The 25,531-nt window shown below is 39.6% G+C and overlaps 1 protein-coding gene across 1 annotated transcript in view; it reads left to right on the plus strand.

Moving 5' to 3' along the window:
- LOC109536993 (titin) overlaps positions 1-25,531 on the plus strand; it is a 109,665-nt gene that overhangs the window by 45,225 nt on the left and 38,909 nt on the right. Inside the window, exons 25-33 of the mRNA XM_048666015.1 lie at positions 10,876-18,324; positions 18,635-19,814; positions 19,912-20,139; positions 21,396-21,625; positions 21,835-21,909; positions 23,227-23,331; positions 23,395-24,521; positions 24,950-25,007; positions 25,269-25,322. Of these exons, the coding sequence (XP_048521972.1) occupies positions 10,876-18,324; positions 18,635-19,814; positions 19,912-20,139; positions 21,396-21,625; positions 21,835-21,909; positions 23,227-23,331; positions 23,395-24,521; positions 24,950-25,007; positions 25,269-25,322 (10,506 nt within the window). The remainder of the gene's footprint in view (positions 1-10,875; positions 18,325-18,634; positions 19,815-19,911; positions 20,140-21,395; positions 21,626-21,834; positions 21,910-23,226; positions 23,332-23,394; positions 24,522-24,949; positions 25,008-25,268; positions 25,323-25,531) is intronic.

Raw genomic sequence — 25,531 nt, forward strand, 5'->3', positions numbered from 1 at the left:
CAAGTATTTAACTACTCGCAATTCAAAACTAAACTCACAAAATTTACAACTGACTGAAAAAAAAATAGAAATTTACAAAGACAGAAATTTATAAAACAATAAAATTAAACATTTACATAAGTAGGGCATCGACAAGTAATTTAAACCATTCTTCAATGAGATTCCCAGATCGAATTAGTCGATAGATCAAATAATTATAGAGGGATCATTTACGAATATAGAGACAGATTAAATCACTCCCTAAAATATGGTACTTACTGTTGGAAACAAATATTCACTCCGGCACCACTAAACCCATACTCTGAAACAAGAAAAAACAACTAATGACCTAATTCTAAGAACTTTCTAAGCAATGTTTTGCAAAGTATTTCCACCGAAAACTATGTAAATTTTAACTGTAAGTGTGAGTGTTGCATGCCATATCGTTGACCTTCTAAAGGTAGGTTTATGGAGGTCAATAAATTGTACAACTTTTAGGACGTCCTGGAACGTTCCGTAAATCACCTTCCACCGCCGTTTCTTCCCAACCGGGAACCACCCCAATCGCCACACAACTTAACGGTGCACCAACTCCCGGTGGAGTTGGTGTTAGCTCAGTACCCTTTGCACCCGGCTCAAAAACGGGCCAACCCTTAGAACCCAATGAACTTCCAGTAGGGGACGAGTCCCTATTGTGGAGACGGTTTGCGCGAAAACAGCTCGAAACAAGTGAAGAGTTTAAAGATTTATCTAAACCCAAGCAAGTCCAACCGTGGACTGAAGAGCAAATCGTGTTAAAGAAAGCCAAAGTGGAACATAGGGAACCAGTGAAGGAGAAACTTGAAGAAGTTCACCTGAAAGTAAGCAAACCAGTGCAAAAAGAAATACCGAGAGCAGTGTTGGAAGATGTGGAGCTAAAGCCAGTCAGCTTAGAAAAACATATTACTGATTCATTCGTAGCGCAGAGCATTGAACAAGCTCAAGTCGCACAGCAAGATTGGCGCACCGCTCCAAAGACTCCAAGTAGTCAGATTAGGTCAGCTACTGAAGACAGTACTCTTCTAACATTGGATCAAAAACAACAAGAACACATAGTGAAAACTACTCCAGAGCCAGCACAGAAAGACTGGCGGACACCCAAACCTGCAGATATAGCAGCTGAACTTAAGCGCCAAGCATGGCGTCAAACTTTGGAGAAACAAGATTCAGTCGAAATAGACATTGATACTGTCCTAGCTAAAGCTCAACATGCGGTTCGGAAAATTCCCACGCCTCAGCCTCAACAGGCAAAAATAATTCCTTGGACGGAAGAAAAGATAACTCTCAAGGCGGCCCCTAAAGATCAAATAGCGAAGTTCAAAGAAATTCCCAAAGAGAAACTTGAAGATGTCGTATTAAAACCTGTTACTTTGGAAGAAATCCAAGCATTAAAACAAGCCAAATTAGAAAAACCTAGAGAACCTGGCGAACCTGTTCCATGGATTGAAGAGGATATCGACTTGAAACCAACGCCGCAAGAGAAGAAGGAAATCCCCAAAGAAACCTTAGAGGAGGTGCATCTTAAATCAGTAGACCTTACGGAATTGCTAGAAACCAAACTTACCCCTCTGAGACTGGAAGGAGAAGGAATACCCTGGACGGAGGAAGAAATTAGTCTTAATCCTACCTTGCACGAAAAGAAAGAAATTCCCAAAGAAACTCTTGAAGAAGTTGCCCTCAAACCAATTACCAAAATACCCGATATCAGAGATACTGAATTGAAGTCGCTAATTACGGAAAGAAAGCCCGGTGAACCGATCCCGTGGACGGAAGAAGAAATTCGCCTCAAACACGCCGTTATTGAGAAGAAAGAAATCACCAAAGAACAACTGGAAGACTTCTCACTTAAACCACTAGCGCAAATTCCTAGTCAAAAACCAGCAGAACCTCTACCTGTGCAGCAAGAAATACAAGAAAAAACGTTGGAAATTCAATTAGAACAACAAGAAATTTCAAAACAAAAATCTGCTGCAAAAACTGAAATTCGCCATGTTGAAGATCGAACGCTGCTAGACATTACAAAGCATACCTCTGAACTTATGGAATCCCAACCAGAGGTAAAAACCTGGGAAAGAGGAGCAAAACCAGAAGCAATAACCTCTAAACAAACCACAGAAACAACTCAGAAAACAATTATTGAGTCTCAACAAGTACAGGACACAGATACTAAAGCCTGGAAACGAGAAACAGTTGTCCAAAAAGAAGAGCATCAACATGCGCCTAAAGAAGCACCAGCTCCTTGGAATGAGCAACCAATAACTTTAAAGAAAACAACGATTGAAAGAAAGCAAACTGCAAAAGAAACCATAGAACAAGTAGACCTGAAACCATCCAGGCCAGTTAAAACAGGTGACACAGTTGTTCAAACTACAGAACAAACACAAATTGCTCAATTCGATACCGTTGAAAGAACGGCAGTTTTATCTGCCACAGAAGACACAACCCTACTACAGGTAACGGAGCATGAAAAGGTTTCCCAGTCGCTAACGTTGGAAGAAAAAAGTTGGAAAAGAGCTCCTAAAACCGAAAAACCAACTGTAGATGCCACTACAGTTCAACATATTGAAGATGCGAGTAGACTTATCTTTCAAGAGCGAGTGGAAGAACATGGGGAGACGGTGGAATCGAAAACGTGGCAAAGAGGAACGAAGGCTGTTGGGAAGCTGGAAGAACAAATAGCTCCTGTGCAGCACACTGAGGACACTACTTTGGTAAGCTTACAAGAAAAAGAAGTGGTGAAAGAAGAAATCGTTGAAGCAAAACCATGGAAAAGGGGCCCCAAAACAACAGAATTACTACCAAAAGAACAGCAAGAAAAACCTTTAATCCCTGAAGAAATTAAGCCGAAGGCAGCCCCCAAGAAAACACCTTTAGCGAGGGAAGACGAGCCCATTCCTTGGAACAAGCAAGAAATTAGTTTGAAACCTACTCCAAAGAAATCCGTAGAAGAAACAACTAAAATTGAGGAAGTTTCCCTGACTCCTATTAAAAAACCAGTACGTTCAGTCGATGATAAACAAATTATCACATCTGACGTACAAGAAGAAATAACAGCAGCAGTCCAAGAAAAACCAAGCGAACAAAATGAAAAACTTAGTTCGATTCATCATGTTGAAGATAAAACCGTTATTGAGATGAAAGAACAAGTTGAATCTAGAAAAGATACAAAGCTTGAAGAGAAAACTTGGAAACGGGGCCCTAAGCCTGAAGAAACTCCATTAGAAGCTACACCAGAAGAAGCATTTGTTGCCGAAAAACCTAAACCTAAACAGGGCCCCAAATCTACACCTATAACGCAACAAGAAGAGCCCATTCCCTGGAACAAACAGGAAATTAGCCTTAAACCGACCCCGAAGAAGAAGATAGAGGATGCACCAAAACAGGAAGAAATTTTGTTAACCCCTGTAAAGAAACCAGTTAGAAGCACTGAAGACAAAACAATAACCACGTCTGATGTTACGATTGAAGAGCGATCAAAAATAGAGTTAAAGCAACCGGATTTAAAACCTGGCAAACCTCAAGAAGACCTTAGTTCAATTCATCAAGTTGAAGATAAAATGTTTATTGACATGAAAGAACAAGTTGACTCTAAAACAGATACAAAACTTGAAGTGAAAAGTTGGACAAGGGGTCCGAAATCTGAACAAGCTCCACTAGAAGCTAAACCAGAAGAAGCGCTAGTTCACGAAGAACCTAAACCTACGCAAGTGCCGCAACAGGACAAAATATTGGAAGCAAAACCATGGAAGCGGGGTCCAAAGCCAACAGACATAAAACCAAAAGAACAACAAGAAGAACTTGTAATTCCAGAAGAAATTAAGCCCAAGGCAGCTTTAGACAAAATACCTTTAGCGAAAAAAGAAGAACCCATTCCCTGGAACAAACAAGAAATTAGCCTGAAACCGACACCCAAGAAAAAAATAGAGGAAGCGCCAAAACAGGAGGAAAGTTCACTAACTCCTGTAAAGAAACCAGTCAGAAACATCGAAGACAAGACATTAATTACGTCTGATGTCACGGTTGAAGAGAAACCGGAAACTGGTACACAGAAACGCGTTACGAAACCAGTGCACAAACCTCAAGAGAAAGAAGTTTCAACTTTCATAACGCCCGCAAGTGTAGTGGAAGAACAACTTGAACCCAAAGCGTGGAGGCGAGGCAAAAAACCTGTTGGCAAGCAACCCGAAGAAAGTGTGGAAGAAACAATTACTGAACTTCCTGAAGAAATTCGTGAAACAAAGACCGTCACTGATGGACTTGAAAAGAAAACAATTGAACGTACACGGGTTATTAAGAAGAAGAAAGGAAATATTGAGGAAACTACTCAGATTGTTACGGTTCAAGAAGAAGGCAAAACACCACAAACAACTGTAACCGTCGTCGAATCGATAGCACCAGAAGAAACGCAACCATTTTATGTTGTGGAAGAACTGCCCACCAAGGTCCAAGAAACCACTGTTATTGAACAAGGCATACCTAAAAAGATAATCGAAAGGAAACGAGTTATTGAAACAAAGAAGGGCGACAGAAAGGACGTAACAGAAATAATTGTCACACAGAAACCAGGTGATAAGCCAATAACTTCAGTTACCGTGAAAAACGTTCCAGTTGTCAAACAAGAACCAATTGAACCTGAATACGTAGTACAAGAACTGCCAGTTCAAATTCTTGAAACTGTGGTTACTGATGCTAGTAAAACAACCAAGAAGGTGGTTAAAACAAGAACGATTCAGAAACAAAAAGACGGTATAAAGGAAACAACACAAATTGTGACTGCTGTGGAAGACGGTAAGAAACCGGAGCACGTAGTTACCACTGAACAGCATCCGGCAATTGAAGAAGAATCAATATTTACTGTTCGTGAATTACCTCTTGAAATACTCGAATCTACAGTGATTGAAAGTGGAATTCCGAAACATAGGACAACCAAAAAGAGAGTCATTGAAAAGGTGATTGCTGGAAAGAAAGAAATTACTGAAATTATCACAACTGAACAAGACGATAAGCCAACCGAGACAACTGTAACGGTAACGGAGCAAGACATCAAGAAAAGACCAAAGAAACAGCGACAAGAACAACCGAAAGAGGAGGTGATTCCCTGGACTGAACAAGTTCAGCTTAAGCGTGCAAAAGCGAAGAAACCTCAGGAAAGTGAAGAAGAAGATAAGGTTGAGTTAAAACAAATACCTACGCAGCCATCCGCCCAAGCAATAATAGAAGAACTGCCCGAACAGATTCAGGTGTCCACTACAGTTGATAAAGGTAAAATTGAGAAAACCGTAACGAAAACAAGAGTTATAAAAAAAAGAAAAGGTAGTAAGGAAGAAACGACTCAAATTGTTACTGTCGAAAAGGAAGGCAACATCCCAGAGACAACAATTGTAACTGAAAAACAATCAATAACGGAGGAACAAACCACTCAGCCGATATATTCGGTTAAAGAGCTGCCAGAAGAAGTTTTCGAAACTACTGTTATTGAAGAAGGAGTTCCGAAAAAGATAACTGAAAGAAAACGAGTTATTAAAACCAGGAAGGACAACAAACAGGAAATAACTCAAATTACAACCGTAGAACGGGAAGACAGACCCACGGAAACTGTAGTAACAATTACAGAGAGCGAAGCCACTGATTTCGAAGAAATGCCAATTGAGCAAGAATTCGCAGTCGAAGAGCTTCCAACAGAAATCTACGAAACCACAATTATTGAGAAAGGCAAGCCAAAGACAGTTGTTGAAAAGAAGCGAAGAATTAAGAAGATGCAAGACGACAAAGTGCAAACTACAGAAATAATTACAGTAGAAGAACCAGGCAAAAAGCCTAAAACAACAGTTCGGACGTTTGAAGACACCACCCAAACAATTCAAGACCTAGAAAAACCGCTAATAGAAGAATTACCTGAAGACGTGCAGGAAGTAACAGTAATAGATGCAGGAGTAACAAAAAAGAAACTGCTCACAAAGAAAACGCTAAAAAAGACAAAAGGCGATAAGGAAGAAACTACTGAGATTGTTACTTTGGAAGAAGAAGGTCAGAAACCAGAGACAGTAGTCACAGTCACCGAGGAAATAATTGACAAGAAAAAGCCCCAAAAAATACCTGTTCCACAAGAAACAGTAGAAATTCCCTGGACAAAACAAGTTGAACTTAAACAGACTCCAAAGACAAACAAACCCGAGGAAGAAACACGTGAAGAAATTCGGTTAAAACCAGTCAAAAAATCGCAAATACCCCAGCCTGAGGAAGCTCCAGTAGTTCAAGAACTTCCTGAAGAAATTCAGCAAACGACCGTCATTGACAAGGGAGAAGCCAAAGTGCAAGTAACTAAAACGCGTGTTATTAAAAAAAGAACTGGGGATAAGGAGGAAACCACGCAGATTGTTACAGTAGCAGAAGACGGAAAAGAACCTCAAACGACTGTAACAGTTGAGGAGCAAGAAGTTCCTGAGGCAGTCGCAACACAACCAATCTATAAAGTAGAAGAACTTCCGGAGAAAATTTCTGAAAGCACTGTAGTAGTACAAGGTATTGAACGAAGGAAAGTAGAAAAAAGGAGAGTAATCAAAACAACAAAAGGCAAAACGCAAGAACTCACAGAAGTACTGACCACACAGTTAGAGGGCGAAAAACCAGAAGTCACTATTACAGTTCATGAAATTGAAGATACGCTTCCTGAAACACTAGACGAGACATTCGAAACTGTAGAAGAACTGCCAGTTCAGATCTCCGAAACAGTAGTTGTCGATAAAGGTATTCGCAAAAAGAAGGTCGCAAAAACGCGAACAATCAGAAAGGAAAAAGATGGAAAGCAACAAATCACAGAAATTGTCACTATTGAAGAAGAAGGCAAAAACCCGGATATTCAAGTTACGGTCCATGAAGAAGACAAACCCGTTGAAAAAACGGTAGAAAAACCGGTTACAGATTTACCGTGGACTGAACAAGTCAAACTCAAACGAACTCCTAAAAAACAACAAGAAGCCCCCGTTGAAAGTGAAATAATAAAGCTTAAACCAGTAAAACCGGAAATCACCGATACACCTGTGACTATTGAAGAACTTCCGGAAGAAATTCATGAAACGGTCGTGACTGATAAGGGAAAAATCAGAAAACAAACATCCAAAAAACGGGTCATTAAGAAGCGAGTCGGTGACAAGGAAGAAACAACACAAATCGTAACCATTCAAGAGGAGGGCAAAGCTCCGCAAACAACCGTCACTATCGAAAACGTGACAATTCCCGAAAAGGAGGTTGTTCAACCGATCTATAAAGTGGAGGAAGAACCCGAGCAGATACTTGAAACATCTGTAATAGAGGACGGAGTTAGAAAGAAACAAGTTCAAAAGAAACGTGTTATTAAAACAACTAAAGGCGATAAACAAGAAGTTACTGAAATCGTCGTTTTAGAGCAAGAAGGTAAAAAGCCTGAGGTAACAGTAAGAACAGAAGAAATTGACGCGCCTAAAATTCCATCTGAACAACCTGAAGACACATCAATTGAAGAACTGCCCATTGAAATTAGAGAAGACGTCGTTTTTGATCATGGAGTTTCCAAGAAGAAAGTGGAAAAGAAACGAACTATCAAGAAAAAACGAGCTGGCAAAGATGAAATTACGGAAATAATAACCGTAGAAGAAGAAGGCAAATTGCCTGAAACCAGTATTGTTACGTACGAACAGGTTCCAGAGGAAGATTCAGAAAAACCTTTTATTAAAGAGCTACCTGAAGAAACGCAACAGGTAGTGGTTGTAGATGAAGGAGTCACTAAACAGAAAACGATTAGAAAACGCATTATTAGAAAGAGGAAAGGTGATAAAGATGAGATTACTGAAATAGTAACACTAGAGGAAGAAGGAAAATTAGCTGAAACAACTGTAAGCATTACTGAAGACGATCGCAAGCCAGACCAAATAAAACCGAAGCGAAAGCCCAAAAAAGTGGAAGTTTCAGAAATCTTACCTGTAGTTGAGGTAGAAGAATTGCCTGAAGAAGTTCAAGAAACAATTGTTATCGATAAAGGGGTCGCCAAAAAGCAAATTAAAAAGAAGCGTGTTATTAAGAAGCGCAGAGGCAGCAAAGAAGAGACGACTGAAATTGTGACTGTCGAAGAAGAAGGAAAAGCTCCACAAATCCAAGTCCAAGTTGAAGAGGTGCAAATTCCGGAGGAAATGGCTGAACAACCTATTTACACAGTAGAGGAACTGCCAGAGCAAGTATCTGTCAGTACAGTGATTGAAGGAGGCTTGAAAAAACAAAAAGTTCAGAAGAAACGTATCATCAAGACACGAAAGGGCAATAAACAAGAAATTACTGAGCTGACCACTACAGAAATGGAAGGCAAAGCACCGAGCACCACAGTAACAATTACTGAAGTAGAAGCACCAGCTGATGAAGTTCCGGTTCAGACCGAGTATGTAGTCGAAGAATTGCCAATTGAAACCCAAGAGGTTATCAGTGTTGATGGAGGAGTTACCAGCAAAACGGTAATAAAAAAACGCACTTTGAAAAAAAGGAAAGACGGCAAAGAACAAATTACCGAAATCGTAACTGTGCAAGAAGACGGCAAAAAACCAGAAACAACGGTTACAATATCGGAAGACTTTATCCATCCAGACACTATTTTCCTACAACCTCTTGTTGAGGAGCTACCAGAACAAATATCAGAAATCATAGTTGATAAAAAGGGTATTAAAGAGAAACAGGTTATCAAGAAACGTGTCATTAAAAAGCGAAAGGGTAGTAAAGATGAGGTAACCGAAATTATTACGCTTGAACAGGAAGGTAAAAAACCTGAAACAACTGTGACTGTAACGGAAGAAGAAACACCACGAAAACCGAAAAAGCGAGTCATTGAACAAAAGAAAGCGGACCTTCCTTGGACGGAACAAGTCAAGCTTAAGAGAGCACCTAAGCAAATAAAGCCTGCAAAAGAAAAAGGAGAGACTGTCGAACTTAAACCCGTCAAAACGGAAGAAGTAATCCAAGAATTGCCTGAGGAGATCCAAGAAACAACAGTTTTTGATCAAGGTGTAATGGAGAAGAAGGTTACTAAGAAGCGCGTAATCAAGAAGCGAAAAGGAAGCAAAGATGAAACTCTGGAAATTTTAACGGTACAAGAAGAAGGCAAGCAACCAGAAACAACAGTTACAATCATCGACGAAACTCCGAAAGTTCCTGACGTCACCTTAAAGCGAGCGAAAAAAGAAAAAGTAAAACTGGCGAAGGGAACTGACGAGAAAATTGAAAAGCTCCATCCCGCCAAAATGGTTCAACCAGATTCGCTTCTTACCACAATGGAAGAATTACCTACAGAAGTTCGCGAAACCACAGTAATTGAAGATGGAATTACTAGGAAACAGAAAACAAGAAAACGCGTTATTAAAAAACGCCGAGGTAGTAAAGAAGAAACAACTGAGATAGTTACCGTTGAAGAAGAGGGTAAGGTACCCCAAACAACGGTAACTATCGAAGAAGACGTGGCTCCGAAAATTGCGGAAGAGCAGCCATTGTATAGAGTTGAGGAACTCCCAGAAGAAGTGTATGAAACAACTGTTGTAGAGCAAGGTCGACCGCAGAAGAAAATTATTAAGAAGAGGGTGATTAAAACTAAAAAAGGTGACAAACAAGAAATTACTGAAATTGTTATTACACAGAAGGGTAGAGAGGCACCCGTGACCGAAGTGATAATTCATGAAGAATCTATTCCATTTGAAGAGATAGAACAACCAGAATATGCAGTGGAAGAATTACCTGTGGAAATCCAAGAAACCGTTGTGGTTAAAGATGGAATTTCTAAGAAAAGGGTCGAAAAGAAGCGAACAATTAAGAAAAAAGATAAACAGGGAAAAGATGAGTTAACCGAAATTGTTACAATCCATGAGGAGGGTAAAAAGCCCCAAACAACGGTAACAGTTCAAACACAAGACACGGTGTCAGATATTCCGGATAGGCCAGTTATCACAGAACTTCCAGAAGAAATTAGTGAAGTCAATGTTGTAGAGCAAGGCGTCATCAAACAGAAAATTAAGACAAAGCGAACAATAAAAAAGAGGCGAGGTAGTAAAGACGAAACTACTGAAATTGTGGTTATAGAAGAAGAAGGTAAAGCCCCGCTAACAACAGTGCTGGTGACAGAAGAGCCTGTAGAGGATCAACAGTTAATTCCAAAACCAAAAATAAAGAAAACTAAAAAGCAAGCAAAAAGTGAGAGTCCACTGGTCACACCTGAGGGCTACCTTTTTGTCCCAAGTCTGGCACATCCAAAAGAAACACAACCCGACGATGTTGTCGATATGTTGCAGACGGAACTTATCAAAATGCGCCTTGCCAAAAATCTACCAGAACACGTAGTGCCTGACGATGTACCTAAATACACAGTCATGGAATTACCTGAGGAAGTCCAAGAAACTACCGTCATTCAAGATGGAGTTTCCAAAAAAGTTAGATCGCGAAAACGGGTTATTAAAAAACGTATTGGTGACAAAGAGGAAACAACGGAAATAGTTTCCGTAGAGGAAGAAGGCAAAGTGCCTCAAACTACTGTTACTGTAGAAGAAGAAACAATTCCAGAAGATATACCGGAACAACCGATCTACTCTGTTGAAGAACTCCCTGAAGAAATTTCTGAAACCACAGTCCTAGTTGAAGGAAGACCTAAAAAAAGGATTGAAAAGAAAAAGACTATTAAAACTCGAAAGGGTAGTAAACAAGAAATAACCGAAATAACCGTGACTGAGCAAGAAGGCAAGAGGCCAGTGACTGAAGTTAGTATTAAGGAAATTGATATTCCTGAATCGGAAATCCATGAAGGGCCTCAGCCAGAATATCTTGTGGAAGAACTCCCAATTGAAATTAAAGAAACTGTAGTAGTTGAAAACGGGGTATCAAAGAAGAAAGTTCAAAAGAAGCGGACTATTAAAAAACGCAAAGGTGATAAAGAAGAAATTACAGAAATCGTTACTACTGAACAAGAGGATGAAGCGCCCAGAACCATTGTGTCCATTGAGGAAAAGCCGATTACGTCCCAATTAGAGGAGGTACCAAAAATTGTGGAAGAATTGCCAACAGTGATTCAAGAAGTCAGGATAATCGAAGATGGTGTACCTCAGAAATGGACCATTAAGAAACGCGTCATTAAAAAGCGACGTGGCAGTAAAGAAGAAAAAACTGAAATTGTGACAGTTGAACAAGAAGGTAAACTTCCCGAAACGACCGTCACTGTTGATCAAATAACAGTCATCGAAGAGAAGAAGCCCAAAGTGAAGAAGCCAAGAACAGAAAAGGTCGAAGAAGTACCATGGGCGGAACAGGTTCAACTGAAACCATCCAAACGGAGGCCAAAGGCTGTAGAAAAAACACAGTTGGAAGAAGTTGAGCTGAAGCCATTTGAAGTGCCAGAGAAAGAAGAAGAAGTATTTAGAGTGGAGGAACTTCCTGTGGAAATAAAAGAAACCACAGTAATAGACCAAAAAGGTGTATCTAAAAAGAAAATAGTTAAAAAGCGAGTTATTAGCAAACAAAAAGGCGACAAACACGAACGAACTGAAATTGTTACCGTTGAGGAAGAAGGCAAAGCTCCAGAGACCACTGTAATCACGGAAGAACTAGATGCTCCAAAGACTGGCGGTCCTTTGTACATCGTTGAAGAATTGCCAGTGGATGTCCAAGAGTCTACCGTCACTGAGCGCGGTGTTTCCAAGAAGAAAATTACCAAAACCCGTAAAATTGTTAAAAAAGAAGGCGACAAACGAGAAACCACTAAAATTGTAACAGTAGAGAAGGAAGGTGAAAWACCAACCACTGTGGTWACGGTTGAAGAAGATGTGGCTCCAGAAGAAGCTCGCGAGGAATCCCCCAGTTATAAAGTGGTTGAAATGCCCGTTGAAATACAGGAGACTATAACCATGGAGGGAGGAAAACCAAGGAAAACTGTTATTAAGAAGCGAAAAATACAGAAACAGAAGGGAGATAAACAGGAAACTACCGAAATAGTTACTGTCGAGCGAGAGGGCAAACAGCCCGAAACTACCGTGACTGTATTAGAGGAAATTGTAGACCAACTCCCTGCAGAAGTAGTAGTTGAGGAAATTCCAGAAGAAGTAGAACAAACTACTATTATTGAAGGAGGAAAATCTAAAATCAGAACCGTGAAAAGGAGAAAAATTAAAACTCGCAGAGGTGACCAACAAGAAATCACTGATATTGTAACTGTAGAAGAAGACGGTAAAAAACCACTTACAACAGTGGAAATTACAGAAGAACCAGTTCCAGTGGATGAAAAACCTTCTGAAAGCAAACCTAAACGAACTGTGAAGAAAACTAAAAAAGTAACGGAAACTTCTTTGTTAACAAAGGATGGTTACTTGGTGGTGCCTAGCTTAGAGCAACAAGAAGAAACGCAACCCGAAGGTGTTTTAGATCTTTTAGAGATGCAACTTATCAAAATGAGACTGCAAAGAGATATGCCTGAGCACATTGCACCAGAAGAAGTGCCTGTGTTTGAAATAAAAGAACTTCCGGAGGAGATTCATGAATCCATAGAACTGAAAGATGGCATTCGAAAGAAAGTTATCACTAAAAAGAGGGTTATTAAGAAAAGGAGAGGTGATAAGGAGGAAACCACAAACATTGTTTCCACCGAAGAAGAAGGTAAAGCTCCAGAAACAACGGTAACTATTGAAGAACAGCAGCTACCGGAACAAGAAACTGTGCAACCAATATACACAGTTGAAGAACTTCCAGAGGAAGTTTCTGAATCTACCGTGCTAATTCATGGAAAAGCGATAAAAACAGTTAAAAAGAAGAGAGTTATCAAAACTCGTAAAGGTGGTAAACAAGAAACAACCGAAATAGTTACCATAGAACAGGAAGGTCAACAGCCAATCACTACTGTGGAAATTCAAGAAATAGAAGCACCTGAAATTGAAAAAGTACCTGAATCGGAATACAGAGTCGAAGAGCTGCCCATTCAAATTCAAGAAAGTCTAGTAATTGAGGATGGAGTCACTAAAAAAAGAGTTCAGAAAAAACGAACGATTAAAAAGCGGAAAGGAGATAAAGACGAAACAACTGAAATTGTTACTATTGAAGAGGAGGGAAAGCAACCAGAAACTTTCGTTACTATTGAAGAAAGGCCAACTAGTGGAGATGTTGAGGATATTCCTGAAATTCTGGAAGAACTACCAACCATTACTGAGCAGGTAAATGTAGTGGAAGACGGAATACTTGTACAACGAAATGTTAAAAGGAGAATCATAAAGAAGAGGCGAGGAAGTAAAGAAGAAAAAACGGAAATTGTTACAGTAGAAGAAGAAGGCAAAACACCCGAAACCACAGTGACAATAGAAGAAAAGCCAAAAAAGAAAAGAGCAAAGCGCGTAAAAGCTGAAAAAATTCCGTGGAACCAGCAGGTTCAATTGAAACCTACTACAAGGAAATCCAAAGACATTGAGAAGCCTGAGATCGAAGAAGTAGAGCTACAGCCATTCGAATTACCCAATAAAGAGGAAACAGTTTTCAAAGTGGAAGAACTTCCAGTAGAAATTAGAGAATCTACAGTTATCGACCAAAAGGGTATTGCGCGGAAAAAAGTAGTTAAAAAGAGAGTTATCAAGAAGCAAAAGGGAGATAAACAAGAAAGGACGGAAATTCTTACTGTCGAAGAAGAAGGAAAAGCCCCTGAAACATCTGTTACTATAGAACAAATTGAGGCTCCAGAATCCGACAGTCCTCTTTATGTTGTTCAAGAGCTACCAGAAGAAGTTCAAGAAAGTACTGTTGTAGATCATGGCGTGTCTAAAAAGAAAATCACAAAAACTCGCAAAATTGTGAAAAAAGAAGGGGGTAAAAAGGAGGTTACCAAAATTGTCACCGTAGAGAAGGAAGGAGAAATACCAGAAACTGTCGTAACCATAGAAGAGGGACAAACTACACAAGAGGCGCCAGAAGAACAGCCAGAATATATAGTAGAAGAATTGCCAATTGAAATTCAGGAAACAACCGTACTATCGCACGGTAAACCCACGAAAACCATCGTTAAAAGGCGAAAAATTAAAAAGCAAATAGGAGATCAGCAAGAAACAACAGAAATCGTTACCGTGGAACGACCTGGTGAAAAGCCAGAAACCACAGTCACGGTCTCAAAGGAATTGGTTGAAGAGTTGCCAGAAAAATCAGTAACTGAAGAACTTCCGGAAGAAGTGGAGCAAACTACGATTATTCAAAACGGCAAATCAAAAGTAAAAACAGTTAGAAGAAGAAAAATTCAGTCGCGTAAAGGAGACCAACAAGAAACAACTAATATTATAACAGTTGAAGTTGAAGGAAGCCAACCAGTAACTACTGTGGACACTACAGAGGAATTCATTCCAGAACAACACGAAAAGCTGAAACGTAAACCAAAGAAGACCAGAACGGAAAAAGTAACTGAAACGGCGTTAGTGTCGAAGGAAGGTTATCTTATTGTTCCAAGTTTAGAAGAGCAAGAAGAGGTAACACCTGAAGAAGTTTTAGACTTGTTGGAAATGGAATTGATTAAAATGCGACTAGAAAGGGATATGCCTGACCATGTGGTAGCTGAAGATGCACCCAAGTATATTGTCAAAGAACTGCCAGAGGAAATCGAAGAAACGACTGTATTTGAAAATGGGGTTCCAAAGAAAGTAGTAACAAAAACCAGAGTAATAAAAACACGAAAAGGTGACAAAGAAGAGACTACGCACATAGTGTCAGTAGAAGAAGAAGGCAAGCTTCCCCAAACAACTGTAACCGTTGAAGAGGAAACGGTAACGACAAAAGTAACAGAGCAACCAATTTATACAGTAGAAGAACTTCCAGAACAAGTTTCTGAAACCACAGAAATTATTAACGGTAAACCAACAAAGACAGTGGAGAAAAGAAGAGTTATTAAAACTCGAAAAGGTAAAAAGCAGGAAATAACAGAAATTGTCACTAGAGAACAGGAAGGACAGCAGCCGACAACCACTGTTGAAATCGAAGAAATTGAAGCACCATTAATTAAAGAAGAAGAACCGCATTACGAAGTTCAAGAGCTGCCGGTTGAAATACAACAAACAGTAGTAATAGAAGATGGTGTGGCAAAGAAGAAAGTGCAAAAGAAGCGAACGATTAAAACTCGCAAAGGTGACAAAGAACAAACGACCGAAATTTTAACTCTTGAAGAAGAAGGTAAGAAGCCAGAAACTATCATTACCACAGAAGAAAAACCAATTGCCGAAGCTGAAGATCAATTATCGGAGAGCATAGAAGAACTGCCTACAACTGTTCAACAAATGACTATAATTGAAGACGGAATACGAAAGACTCGCAAAATTAAGAAGCGGGTAATTAAAAAGCGCCGTGGTAGCAAAGAAGAACAAACCGAAATTATCACCGTTGAACAAGAGGGCAAATCACCTCAAAGTACAGTAACAGTGGAAGAAATTCTAGTACCGGAAGAAGATAAGCCTAAGAAGAAAAAGCCAAAACACAAAAAGGCTGAAGAAATTCCATGGACTGAACAAGTGCAATTAAAACCGACTAAAAAACCAAAGAAACCTACAGAGAAACAACAAATGGAAGAAGTGGAGCTCAAGCCATTTGAGGTTCCCGATAAAGAAGAGCCCACGTTCAAAGTTGAAGAGCTTCCCCTTGAAATTAAGGAAACTACTGTTATCGACCAAAAGGGCGACTCCAAGAAAAAAGTTGTTAAAAAACGAGTCATAAAGAAACAAAAGGGCGACAAACAGGAACGAACTGAAATAATTACAACAGAAGAAGAAGGTAAGCCAAGTGAGACTACAGTTACCATAGAAGAACTAGATTTCCTTGAAGACAAGTCCCCAATATATGCAATAGAAGAATTGCCAGAACAAGTTCTAGAAACAGTTATAATTGAGAAGGGTGTACCTAAAAAGAACGTCACAAAGACTCGTAAAATCGTGAAGAAAGAAGGTGGCAAAAGAGAAACAATTAAAATAGTCACCACCGAAAAGGAAGGCGAGCAACCGGAAACAATTGTAACAGTCGAAGAAGATGTAGCTCCCTTGGAAAGTGAAACAGCAGAACCAATATACGCCATAGAAGAACTGCCCATTGAAATTCAAGAAACAATAGTTATTGATAAGGGCATTCCAAAGAAAACAGTTATTAAGAAGCGCAAAATTAAAAAGCAGAAAGGGGATCAAGAGGAACTAACTGAAATTGTAACAGTAGAAAGAGAAGGTGAAAAACCAGAGACTACTGTGACTGTGGTGGAAGAAGACATTCTTGATCAGCTTCCATTGAAGCCATCCGTTCAAGAACTTCCAGAAGAAGTCGAACAAACTGTAATCATGGATCAGGGCAAGCCTAGAAAGAAAACCATTAAGAAAAGAAAAATTAAGAAGAAGGAAGGGGATAAAGAAGAAACCACCGAAATCGTCACAGTGGAAGAAGAAGGAAAAACTCCGGAAGTCACTGTCTCAGTAGTTGTGGAAACAATAACTGAAGTTGAAGACACCATTGTTCTGAAAGTTGACGATGATAAACCCAAGAAAATTAAACCGAAGAAACATACTATAGAACAACAGCAAATGAAGCCGGAAGAAATAAAATTGAAGCCTACCCAACTGCCACAAAAACCGGAAAAGGCCGAAGTTGAAGAATTTGCATTGCCGGAGCTAGTTAAACTGAAACCTGTTGTTAAGATCGAGCAACCAGACAAAAGCGAAGACTTGGAAAAGGTTATATTAAAACCAGTGGAGCAGCCCGACTTAATGGAAGCAAGCATAATTGAAAAGAAAGTGAAGCCAACGAAGAAGAAGAAGCACGACGTTGAACTGCCAGAAATTCCGGATGCTGAGAAATATATTCCTGAGGTTGCTGAAAAATATGAGTTTGAAGAAAGTCCTAAAGAGCAGGAAGATATCCCTGCTACTCCTTGGAGGCGACAGCCAAAACCAAAGGTAGAAGCAGAGGCTGTTGAAATGCCAGGCTTAAAACTAGGCAAAGGAAAAGTTCCCAAAGAAGAGGACGTTCAGGAAGTAGTAAAGCTAAAGCCGGTTAAGAGGGATAAAAAAGGAGACGTTGAAATTCCCGAAAAATCGAAACCTATTAATGTTGAAAAATCCGAATTCGAACCAAAAGAATTCGAGAAGATTCCGATCACTGCACCTAAACGGGAAACTGAAGACACTCCTAAAGAAGACGAAATAACTGTCATTGAGCTGAAACCTACGGAAGTCACCGAAGAAGAGCACGCTCCTGATGAAACAACACCATGGAGAAGGACACCTAAAAAGAAGAAGGACGAAGTTCCCGAGGTAAAGGAATGGCCTCGGGGTAAAAGAAAACCTTTACCCGCGGAAGAGGTGGAAGATATTAGTCTTAAACCAATCGATAAAGTTATACCTGAAGAACCAGTGCATAAAGTTATCACCAAAGACGTAAAATCTGAGCTTGCATACGAAGTGTCTGAAGGGGACTTTACTGATAAACTGGGTCTGAAACCGGAGGACAGAAAAGAAATTCCAGAAGAAGAGGTAACAACAATAACAAAGAAGAGAAAAATTAAACAAAAAGATAAGCCGAAACCGGAGAAGCCGGAAGAGGTTGTTTTAAAACCAATCCCCAAAGAAGAAATTCCGGTAGAATTAATTTCTACCAAACTGGATGATGTTGAAGAAACTCCTTTAGTTCCCGAAGTATCAGAAACTGAAATAACTCTTATGGATAAAGAGAAAAAACCAAAAGAAATATCAGTCCCCGAAAAGCCATCTATCAAAGAGAAAGAAGATGAAGAGTTTAAAAGAGACATTGATGTCCAAATAGTGTCCAAGAAGGTCAAAATTGAGAAGAAAAAGCGCACTGTAAAGTTCGACGACAGCCAACCTCTTCCCGAGCTTGAAATCATTTCTCAGAAACGTACTACTGAAGTGACCGATAAAGTTCCAGATGAACAACTCACGGAACACACTGGTTTGCATGAGGAAACTACAATTCAAACATCCCTCGTCCAAAAAACACTTGGCAAACGCGTTAAAACAAAAACCGTCGCTCCACGATTTATCAAAAGGGTTGAGCCTGTGGTGGCCGAAGAAAGCCATCCTACTCGCTTGGTGTGCAAAGTGGAGGGTACTCCTTTCCCAGAAATAACCTGGTATAAGAACGAAGCTGTCTTCCGGGGCAATGAGCGCGTTTTTATCACAGTCGTAGAGAATACCGTCACTTTGGAGTTTACCAAAGTGGAACCACAAGATGTAGCCGTTTATTCGTGCAAAGCTACCAATCCGGCAGGAGTTGCTACTTCTACCGCTAATCTGGTTATCTTAGGTATGGTCGTGTGGAAAAATAACGGCTTCAGTGTGTTTACGCTAATTTGCCTTTCGTTATTTGCGCAATTTGTTAGTTTAACTGATATAGGTTCACTTGGCTGGGCCAAGGATTTGGATTTGCTTATTACCGATAATAAAGACATTTTCATTGAAAGGCATAAATTTGCAGTACCATAAAACAGCCCATCGGATTGTTTTCAAATGCATGACACGTATATCAATTTAAAAAACTAGGATATTTTGATGATTTGTTGCTAATAAGCAATACTTTTTGTATCAACTGTTTTCTTATTTTAATGCTTTTCTAGAAAAAGAAGAATCAGGAATTGCTCCTCGATTTACCAAACCGCTCAAGCCAAAAATTGTTGAAGAAACAGCACAGGCAATTTTGGAAGCTACTGTCATCGGTCAACCAACTCCAATTGTGAAGTGGTTCAAGGAAGATGAAGAAATCACGCCGCAACCCGGAAGGCAAATTACCTATGATACCAAGACTGGAATAACAACTTTGGAAATTCTGGAGCCGTCACCCGATGACGAAAAAATCTATAAAGTAATGGCTCAAAACAAATTCGGAACTGCCGTCTGCAGAGCCAACCTCATCGTTTCGAAGGCTGTAGAAGTTCAACAGCCTGTAATAATGCAAGCCCCAAAGATTACAAAGCCTATTAAAGCTGTTGTGGCCAAACCGTCAGATGAAGTGGTGCTTGAAGCTGATGTTGAAGGTATTCCCAAACCTGAAATTGCGTGGTACCGGAATGGCAAAGAAATTAAACCCGATGACAAATATGATATTACGGTAACAGAAAACACGACCACACTGGTGATCAATAAAAAAGTGCCGAAGAAACTAAAAGCTGGCAAATATGAAGTGCGTGCCACTAATCCGAGAGGAGAAGCAAAATCGGCAAGCACCGTAGTGATCACCGAAGAAACCAGCGAAGCCAAAGCACCAAGATGGATCAAGCCCATCAAACCTCAAATAGTAGAAGAAGGAGAGGTCGTAATTCTGGAATCCATTGTTGAAGCCATTCCGACAGCCACATTCCAATGGTACATACGGGACACTCCCGTTACCTCTAGTCCAGATGTTCGTATTGTAACCAAAGACAATAAATCAACACTTCTCATCAGCGAAATCACTCCAGAATTTGCCGGTCCAATTACATGCAGAGCTGAAAATGTGGCTGGATCCATAACTCACACAGCCTCGGTCAATATTGTTAAGGAAACTCCTTGGCAGGAGACTGAAGAGCTGGTATATCCAAGATTCGTCAAACCCATATCTCCAATCAGCGTTATGGACGGCGAAAAAGTTACCTTCAGCTGCGTGGTAATTGGAAAGCCAACTCCAAGAGTACAATGGTATTTTAATGACACACCCATTCACGAAGCGCAAGACGTAGTGGTGTCTCAAGATAACGAAGGTGTTTGCAGCTTAGCTATTTCGGAAGCTTTTCCAGAAAATGCTGGCGAATACACTTGCAGGTAAGCTCAACCTGCTTAATTATTTTAATACTTCTTGAACAGAGTTCGATTTTCAATTAAATTTGCTGATCAAATTATATAAATGTTTGTTCCACAGAGCTATCAACAAGATTGGTGAAGCAGTTTGCAAAACATCATTAGTGGTGGAAGCCTACGAATACGTTCCAGATTCCGAGCTCGGTCATATGACCGGCTCGGAAGAAGACTTACTAGAAGATAAGACGATAAGTGAAGGCCTCATTACATCAGATGAAGAAGAGTTTGCCCCCAGAATAATCAAGAAATTACCTGAAGTTGTGCAAACTCAGGATGGCCAAGTTACAAGGTAAAAATCATGCTGTACAGAGGGCTTATAATATAAATCATATTCGTGCCAAATGATACTTTAAATTATCAGTAATATCGAGAAATACTTAAATTCAAATGTTTGGTGTTAAGTTAGTGATTTCAAAAATTGAATCTCCACTATCTACTGTAAAAAGCTTCCGATTGAACAAAACACAAAATGCCACCAAAAAGAATAACATAATTCATTCACATTCTTCAAAAGAATGAAAACAGAAAACTGGAGGCACGAGTTGACAACAATCGCCTGAAATTATAATTTAACTACGAGGGCTTGCTGCACTTGCTGGGCACAACAAAACTTTCGAAAACGTGACTCACAAACTTAAACCCTAACGAACAAAACGCTGTCATTGTTCTATAAATAGGGACTTACATCAAACACTAAAAAAAAATCAACTTTGGCTCGCAAACCACAGACTTAAGACTAACGCCCCTAGAATCATTGCAGACGGTCAAATCACAAACCCAAAAAGCGACGTAAAACTCGTAGGAATCGCAATTGATTACAAACTAGAAGTCACTAAACACACACGAAACATCAGAACACAAACAATAAATAGATCAAAACAAAGGCAAAGAAATTAGCACAAATACCGCCACAAAAATTTACAAAGCGATTTGCAGACCTCAGACTACGGAGATATATTCTAGTCAAACGGATCAGGAACGACAAAACAATTTATGCAAATAGCAAAACAAATTGCACTAAGAAAAATAACACGAATGGGACCCACTACACAACCCATCAAATAAATTACTGTACCAACTCACAAACATGATCAGAATAACCAACAGATTAAAGCAAATACACAAAATGGAAAAACAACCTGCATAATTGGACTATCTTGTTTCCTATGTTACTTGAACACCTTACGCTACAACTGACTCAAATTGTAACTACAAGGGCAAAACGGTAAAGGTGGTCGATGGCCTGTTTTGATGGAACTAAAAGTTGATCATTCATACAATATTACATTTTACAAATGATTAAAATGAACTAAAACAAATAATAAACTTATAATGGTCGATATCGGCAAGGGCTATTCCACTTAATTTACTTACCACCAACTTAAACCCTTAGATTTCAGACGATAATGAAACTAATTATCTCTTTAACTGGCATTCTATAAATACGGGATGAATTCATCTAAATTAAAAACATTCTGGCTTTGTAATACTTACTGAGCAACTTGATTAATGCAGCTTCAATTGCCAAATTATTAACTGATTCAGATTGGAGGTCAAAGCTATTGGTAGACCCAAACCAGAAGGGAAATGGCTGAAAGAAGGAGACGAAATCCTGCCATCGAATGAATTCATCATTGAAAACTTTGAGGATGGAACATCCATCTTGACACTACCTGAGACGTATCCAGATGATGTCGGAGAAATCGTTTACGAGGCAGAAAACCCGCTGGGTGTCGCATCCACAGTGACACACTTACTTGTGGAAACTGTCGAAGGTAAAACAGCTAGTTTTTCTCGGAGCTACAATACGATAATCGAAAATTTCTTTCAGTCAGCCTCAGAAGCATTTTCTCTCTATTTTTACTGTCCCCTTGCCATATGTCTTTTACAACATTTACACATCTCCAAAAACACAACTTTATGTTGTACTGTCCGCGATTATCTGCTTGTATATATTTTTAATGATTTTGTTTCGACGTTTTAGGTATTGTCGGTACAAAAATGTACCGCAAACCCGAATGGGTCACCCATATGGAAGAACTATCGACAGCTCTAAAAGGTAAATATGAGCCTAGCGTGTCTTCGCATGCATGTTCTATCGATATATCAGCTGACAGCTTAGAAAAAATACCCAACAAAAAGTCCACGAAGAATTTACATGAAGGTAAGATATCTTCTAAATCATTGAGTAGCACTTGCAATGAGGACCGGCCGTTTTACATGGAGATTGAATCCGGGTCCAGAACCAATTCCCAAGGGTCCATCCAGAGCGAACCTTCACTCGAAAGATCCAGATGCAGGGATGATTTCATTACAGCTACAATGGCTGATTACCTCAACTCACATAGACACTCCGTGGGGTCAGTCATGGAATTGTTGTCTTCAAATAAACCCTCAGATTCTCATTATGAGAGTTTTGATGTCGTTAATAGCGACTATGAAGAACTCGAGCAACCAAGTGTGCTTACTTTGGAATCTCAGGAAATGTATGAGGAAGATAATGAAAACGAGCCGTTCTATATCTTATCGCCTATAGAGGAAAAAAGTGAACCGTCGACTAGATCGAGTAGTTTTCGGGGTAGCAGTGGGTCTGAGCAACGAAGACAGTATTCGTCTTCTTACAATGCGTTACCAAAGGCGTATGAAGATCCAGATTTTCTACAGCAAGAACGCTATCACACAATACCGAGAATGAAGAACGATTCGAGTTCGAGCAAAGATTTAAGTAAAAACTATTATGATAACACCATGTATCCTTTAGAACCTCGAGAAATCGATCCCAGCGCGTTCTTTCAATTACATACAGCGGATTCTCAAGAGGAGCTGCAGGAGTTTCTACTTCTGGAAAGTGAATGTATGAGTGATAGGGGCAGGGGGCTTGCTTCAGCGTTCAGCCCCGTGCCCGATGATTCTGAGTATGAAAATCAAGGTAACCTAACAGCGTGTGTTTTTGTGTGCTGCTTCACTAATTGATTGTGTTTCGTCTTGTTGCATTTGTTTAGACCAGTAAGTTCCTCCCTCCAGCATGAGCAGGCAAGCAAAAGCATTTGAACAACCAGGTAATGACCCGACCCCGTATGAGAAATGTTTGACATGAATTATGCTGTGTTTTCAAATCTCAATAAATTATTGAATTTATGTAATTAATTCAGGCATTTGAATAAATCAGTTTTTAATTGTCGTCATGGAATGTTGATGTAAACGTCCTCGTAAAGCGACATTTAAAGTAATCAACTATTTATTGTTTTTATGTTGTGCATCTTGAAACATGTCTGAACCCAATTTGAAAAATGCATTATCATGCCCCTCCTTAACTTTCCCCAACAATTTTGCAACAATTTACCGCAGAAATTGTCATGAGTTTTCAAATTTTTAGCTGTGCACTCCGTACCTACCTTCGTCAAAGAAATCACAGATATCCGAACAACAGAGGCTGAGACTATTGTATTTGAATGCATATTCACTGGAACCCCATCCCCAGGTAAATGTGCAATGCTGAATCCAAAACAGTCAATTAATTGTTGCATATAATATAACTTTTCAGATATCGTATGGTACCACAACAATAAAGTGCTACGCAACGATAATCATGTGAAAATCCGAATTGAAGACAACAAGACTACGTGTACGATCACTGAAATCACTAAAGATCATGTGGGTACCTATGTCTGCAAAGCCATTAGCGATATTGGTGAAGCAACTACAAAGGGGCAGCTGTTCGTCCAAGAAATTCCTGAACAGGCTAAGAAGGCCATTCTCGTAAAGAAAGCTAAAGAGGAAGAAGAACGAGTCAAGAAAGAAAGAGTTACTATCGAGAAAAAGCGCGAACTGAAGAAGAAAAAGCGCGCGTCGCTGCTCACAGAAGAAGAAATCAAACCACTGGATGTAACAGAAATCCAATCAAGTGAGGTGACTGAAGAAATACCGTTGTCGACTACAGAAGAAGCCAAAGCAAAACCGATTTTGGATATTCTAGAATCAGTAAAGACTGAAGCAATAGCCTCGTGCAGGAAAATTGACGAAAAAGAGGAAGAGTCTCCCCTGAAAAAGGGCACAGCAAAACTTTCTCCCACTGAACCACTGCGTATCGATGAAGTCCTGGCTGAAGAAATTATTAAAGATATCGAGAAGATCTTGCCCCAGGTCGAAAGAGCCAGACCCACAACTCAAGAAGGGCCGGAAGAAACCGTGAATATCACCGAGGTGAAACTAGAACAAATAATTGAGAGGTGCGAAAAAATAATACGAAAAAGTGAAGTGAAAATGGCCAGAGAAGTCACTCACTTGTTAGAGTTGATCAACGCTAAAGAATTTGGCGTAGGCCAGGCACCTCTTCGCGAAATTGCCGAAATCGTATATTTGCTGAGGAACGGAATCACCGTTAAAGAGGTCACAGTTCTCTATGATGACAACAAATTTCCATCGCTAAAATCCCCAGAAGCTCAATCTGCCATGGTCAATGTGGTAGAAAGGAAGGGCCATGGGGCTCTAATATCGGAAGTTTTGACTGAAGAAACAACCATCGACGAAAGCCAGTTAGCGGCTACTGTAGGATTTAGAGCCATGATGAAGATGGTTGAAGCCAACTATGTATCCGTAGAGGAGATCCTCACTAATTTCACCCCAGAAGATTTTATGCAAAGGGTATGGGAAGCAACTGAAACTGTGGAGGTAAGTTTGGAGATGATAAAAATCACATTTCAGAATTATACAGCCCATAAGAACTCAAAAATGTTCTTGCATATTCGATTTCTATTATAAATTCAGGGAATCGACCAATCGGCTGTTTGATAAATTTGTTTTATGGAAATCTGATACTTTAGACTCACTCTACAGGATGACTACTTACGATTTACTTAATGAGTAGGGTAAAATGATAAAAATACAAAATTTCGTTTATTTCCGGTAAATATTGTCAGTTGTACTTGCTCAATTAGTGTTAATACCGCTACTTTTCTGAGAATGAATGTACTCAAAAATCGTTCGACTTTTGACGAATTACACTAATTGTGAATCACGCTGCCTGGTCATTGGCCTGCACAATTATTCAAAAAAATCAATTCAAACAACAGACTTAATGTGTTTTCGTATCTGTGTAGGTCCCGAAAGAAGTTCCGCTTCAAACGACCATTTCCTCACAAGTGGAAGTTCACGAGGGTGAGTTGTGTTTTTACGCTTAAGAAGTATGTGCTTTCAAAAGACTGTTGGCGTCGCTATTAATTAGCCTGCAGAGTGCTTAATACCTTGTGTCTGTGCTGTATATTTTTGTCTGCTGCTGTACATTTGTCTGTATATATGTGCTAATTATGTTGTGTAATAAAATGCTCTTGATTTGTTTGTTTTAAGTTTGTTAACCGATTAGTGGAATAAATTATTTTTATACAAATAGTAATTTTCTTGTTTCAATATTTCTTCTAGATACGACGACGAAAATCGTAAAGAGAAAATCTAAAAAGAAGGGAGAAAATGAAGGTGAGTTCATAACTTGGGTGACGCTTTAAAGATTAGTGTATTTGAGAGTCGTGTAGAGTTGAAGCATTTTGAAAAGTCGTTGGTGGGTCGACTTTGGCCGCGATATTATTTCATGGCATAATACTAGTGTACTCGCCGATCACATTTTCAGTTTCTCAACCGCTTTCCGCACAGCTTCTAGTGTTAACACAATAATAATTAATATAAAG

This window comes from Dendroctonus ponderosae, unplaced genomic scaffold (assembly GCF_020466585.1).
Source record: "Dendroctonus ponderosae isolate FM_Combo_2020 unplaced genomic scaffold, Dpon_F_20191213v2 Dpon_F_20191213_4, whole genome shotgun sequence".
In the NCBI taxonomy this organism is placed as follows: domain Eukaryota; kingdom Metazoa; phylum Arthropoda; class Insecta; order Coleoptera; family Curculionidae; genus Dendroctonus; species Dendroctonus ponderosae.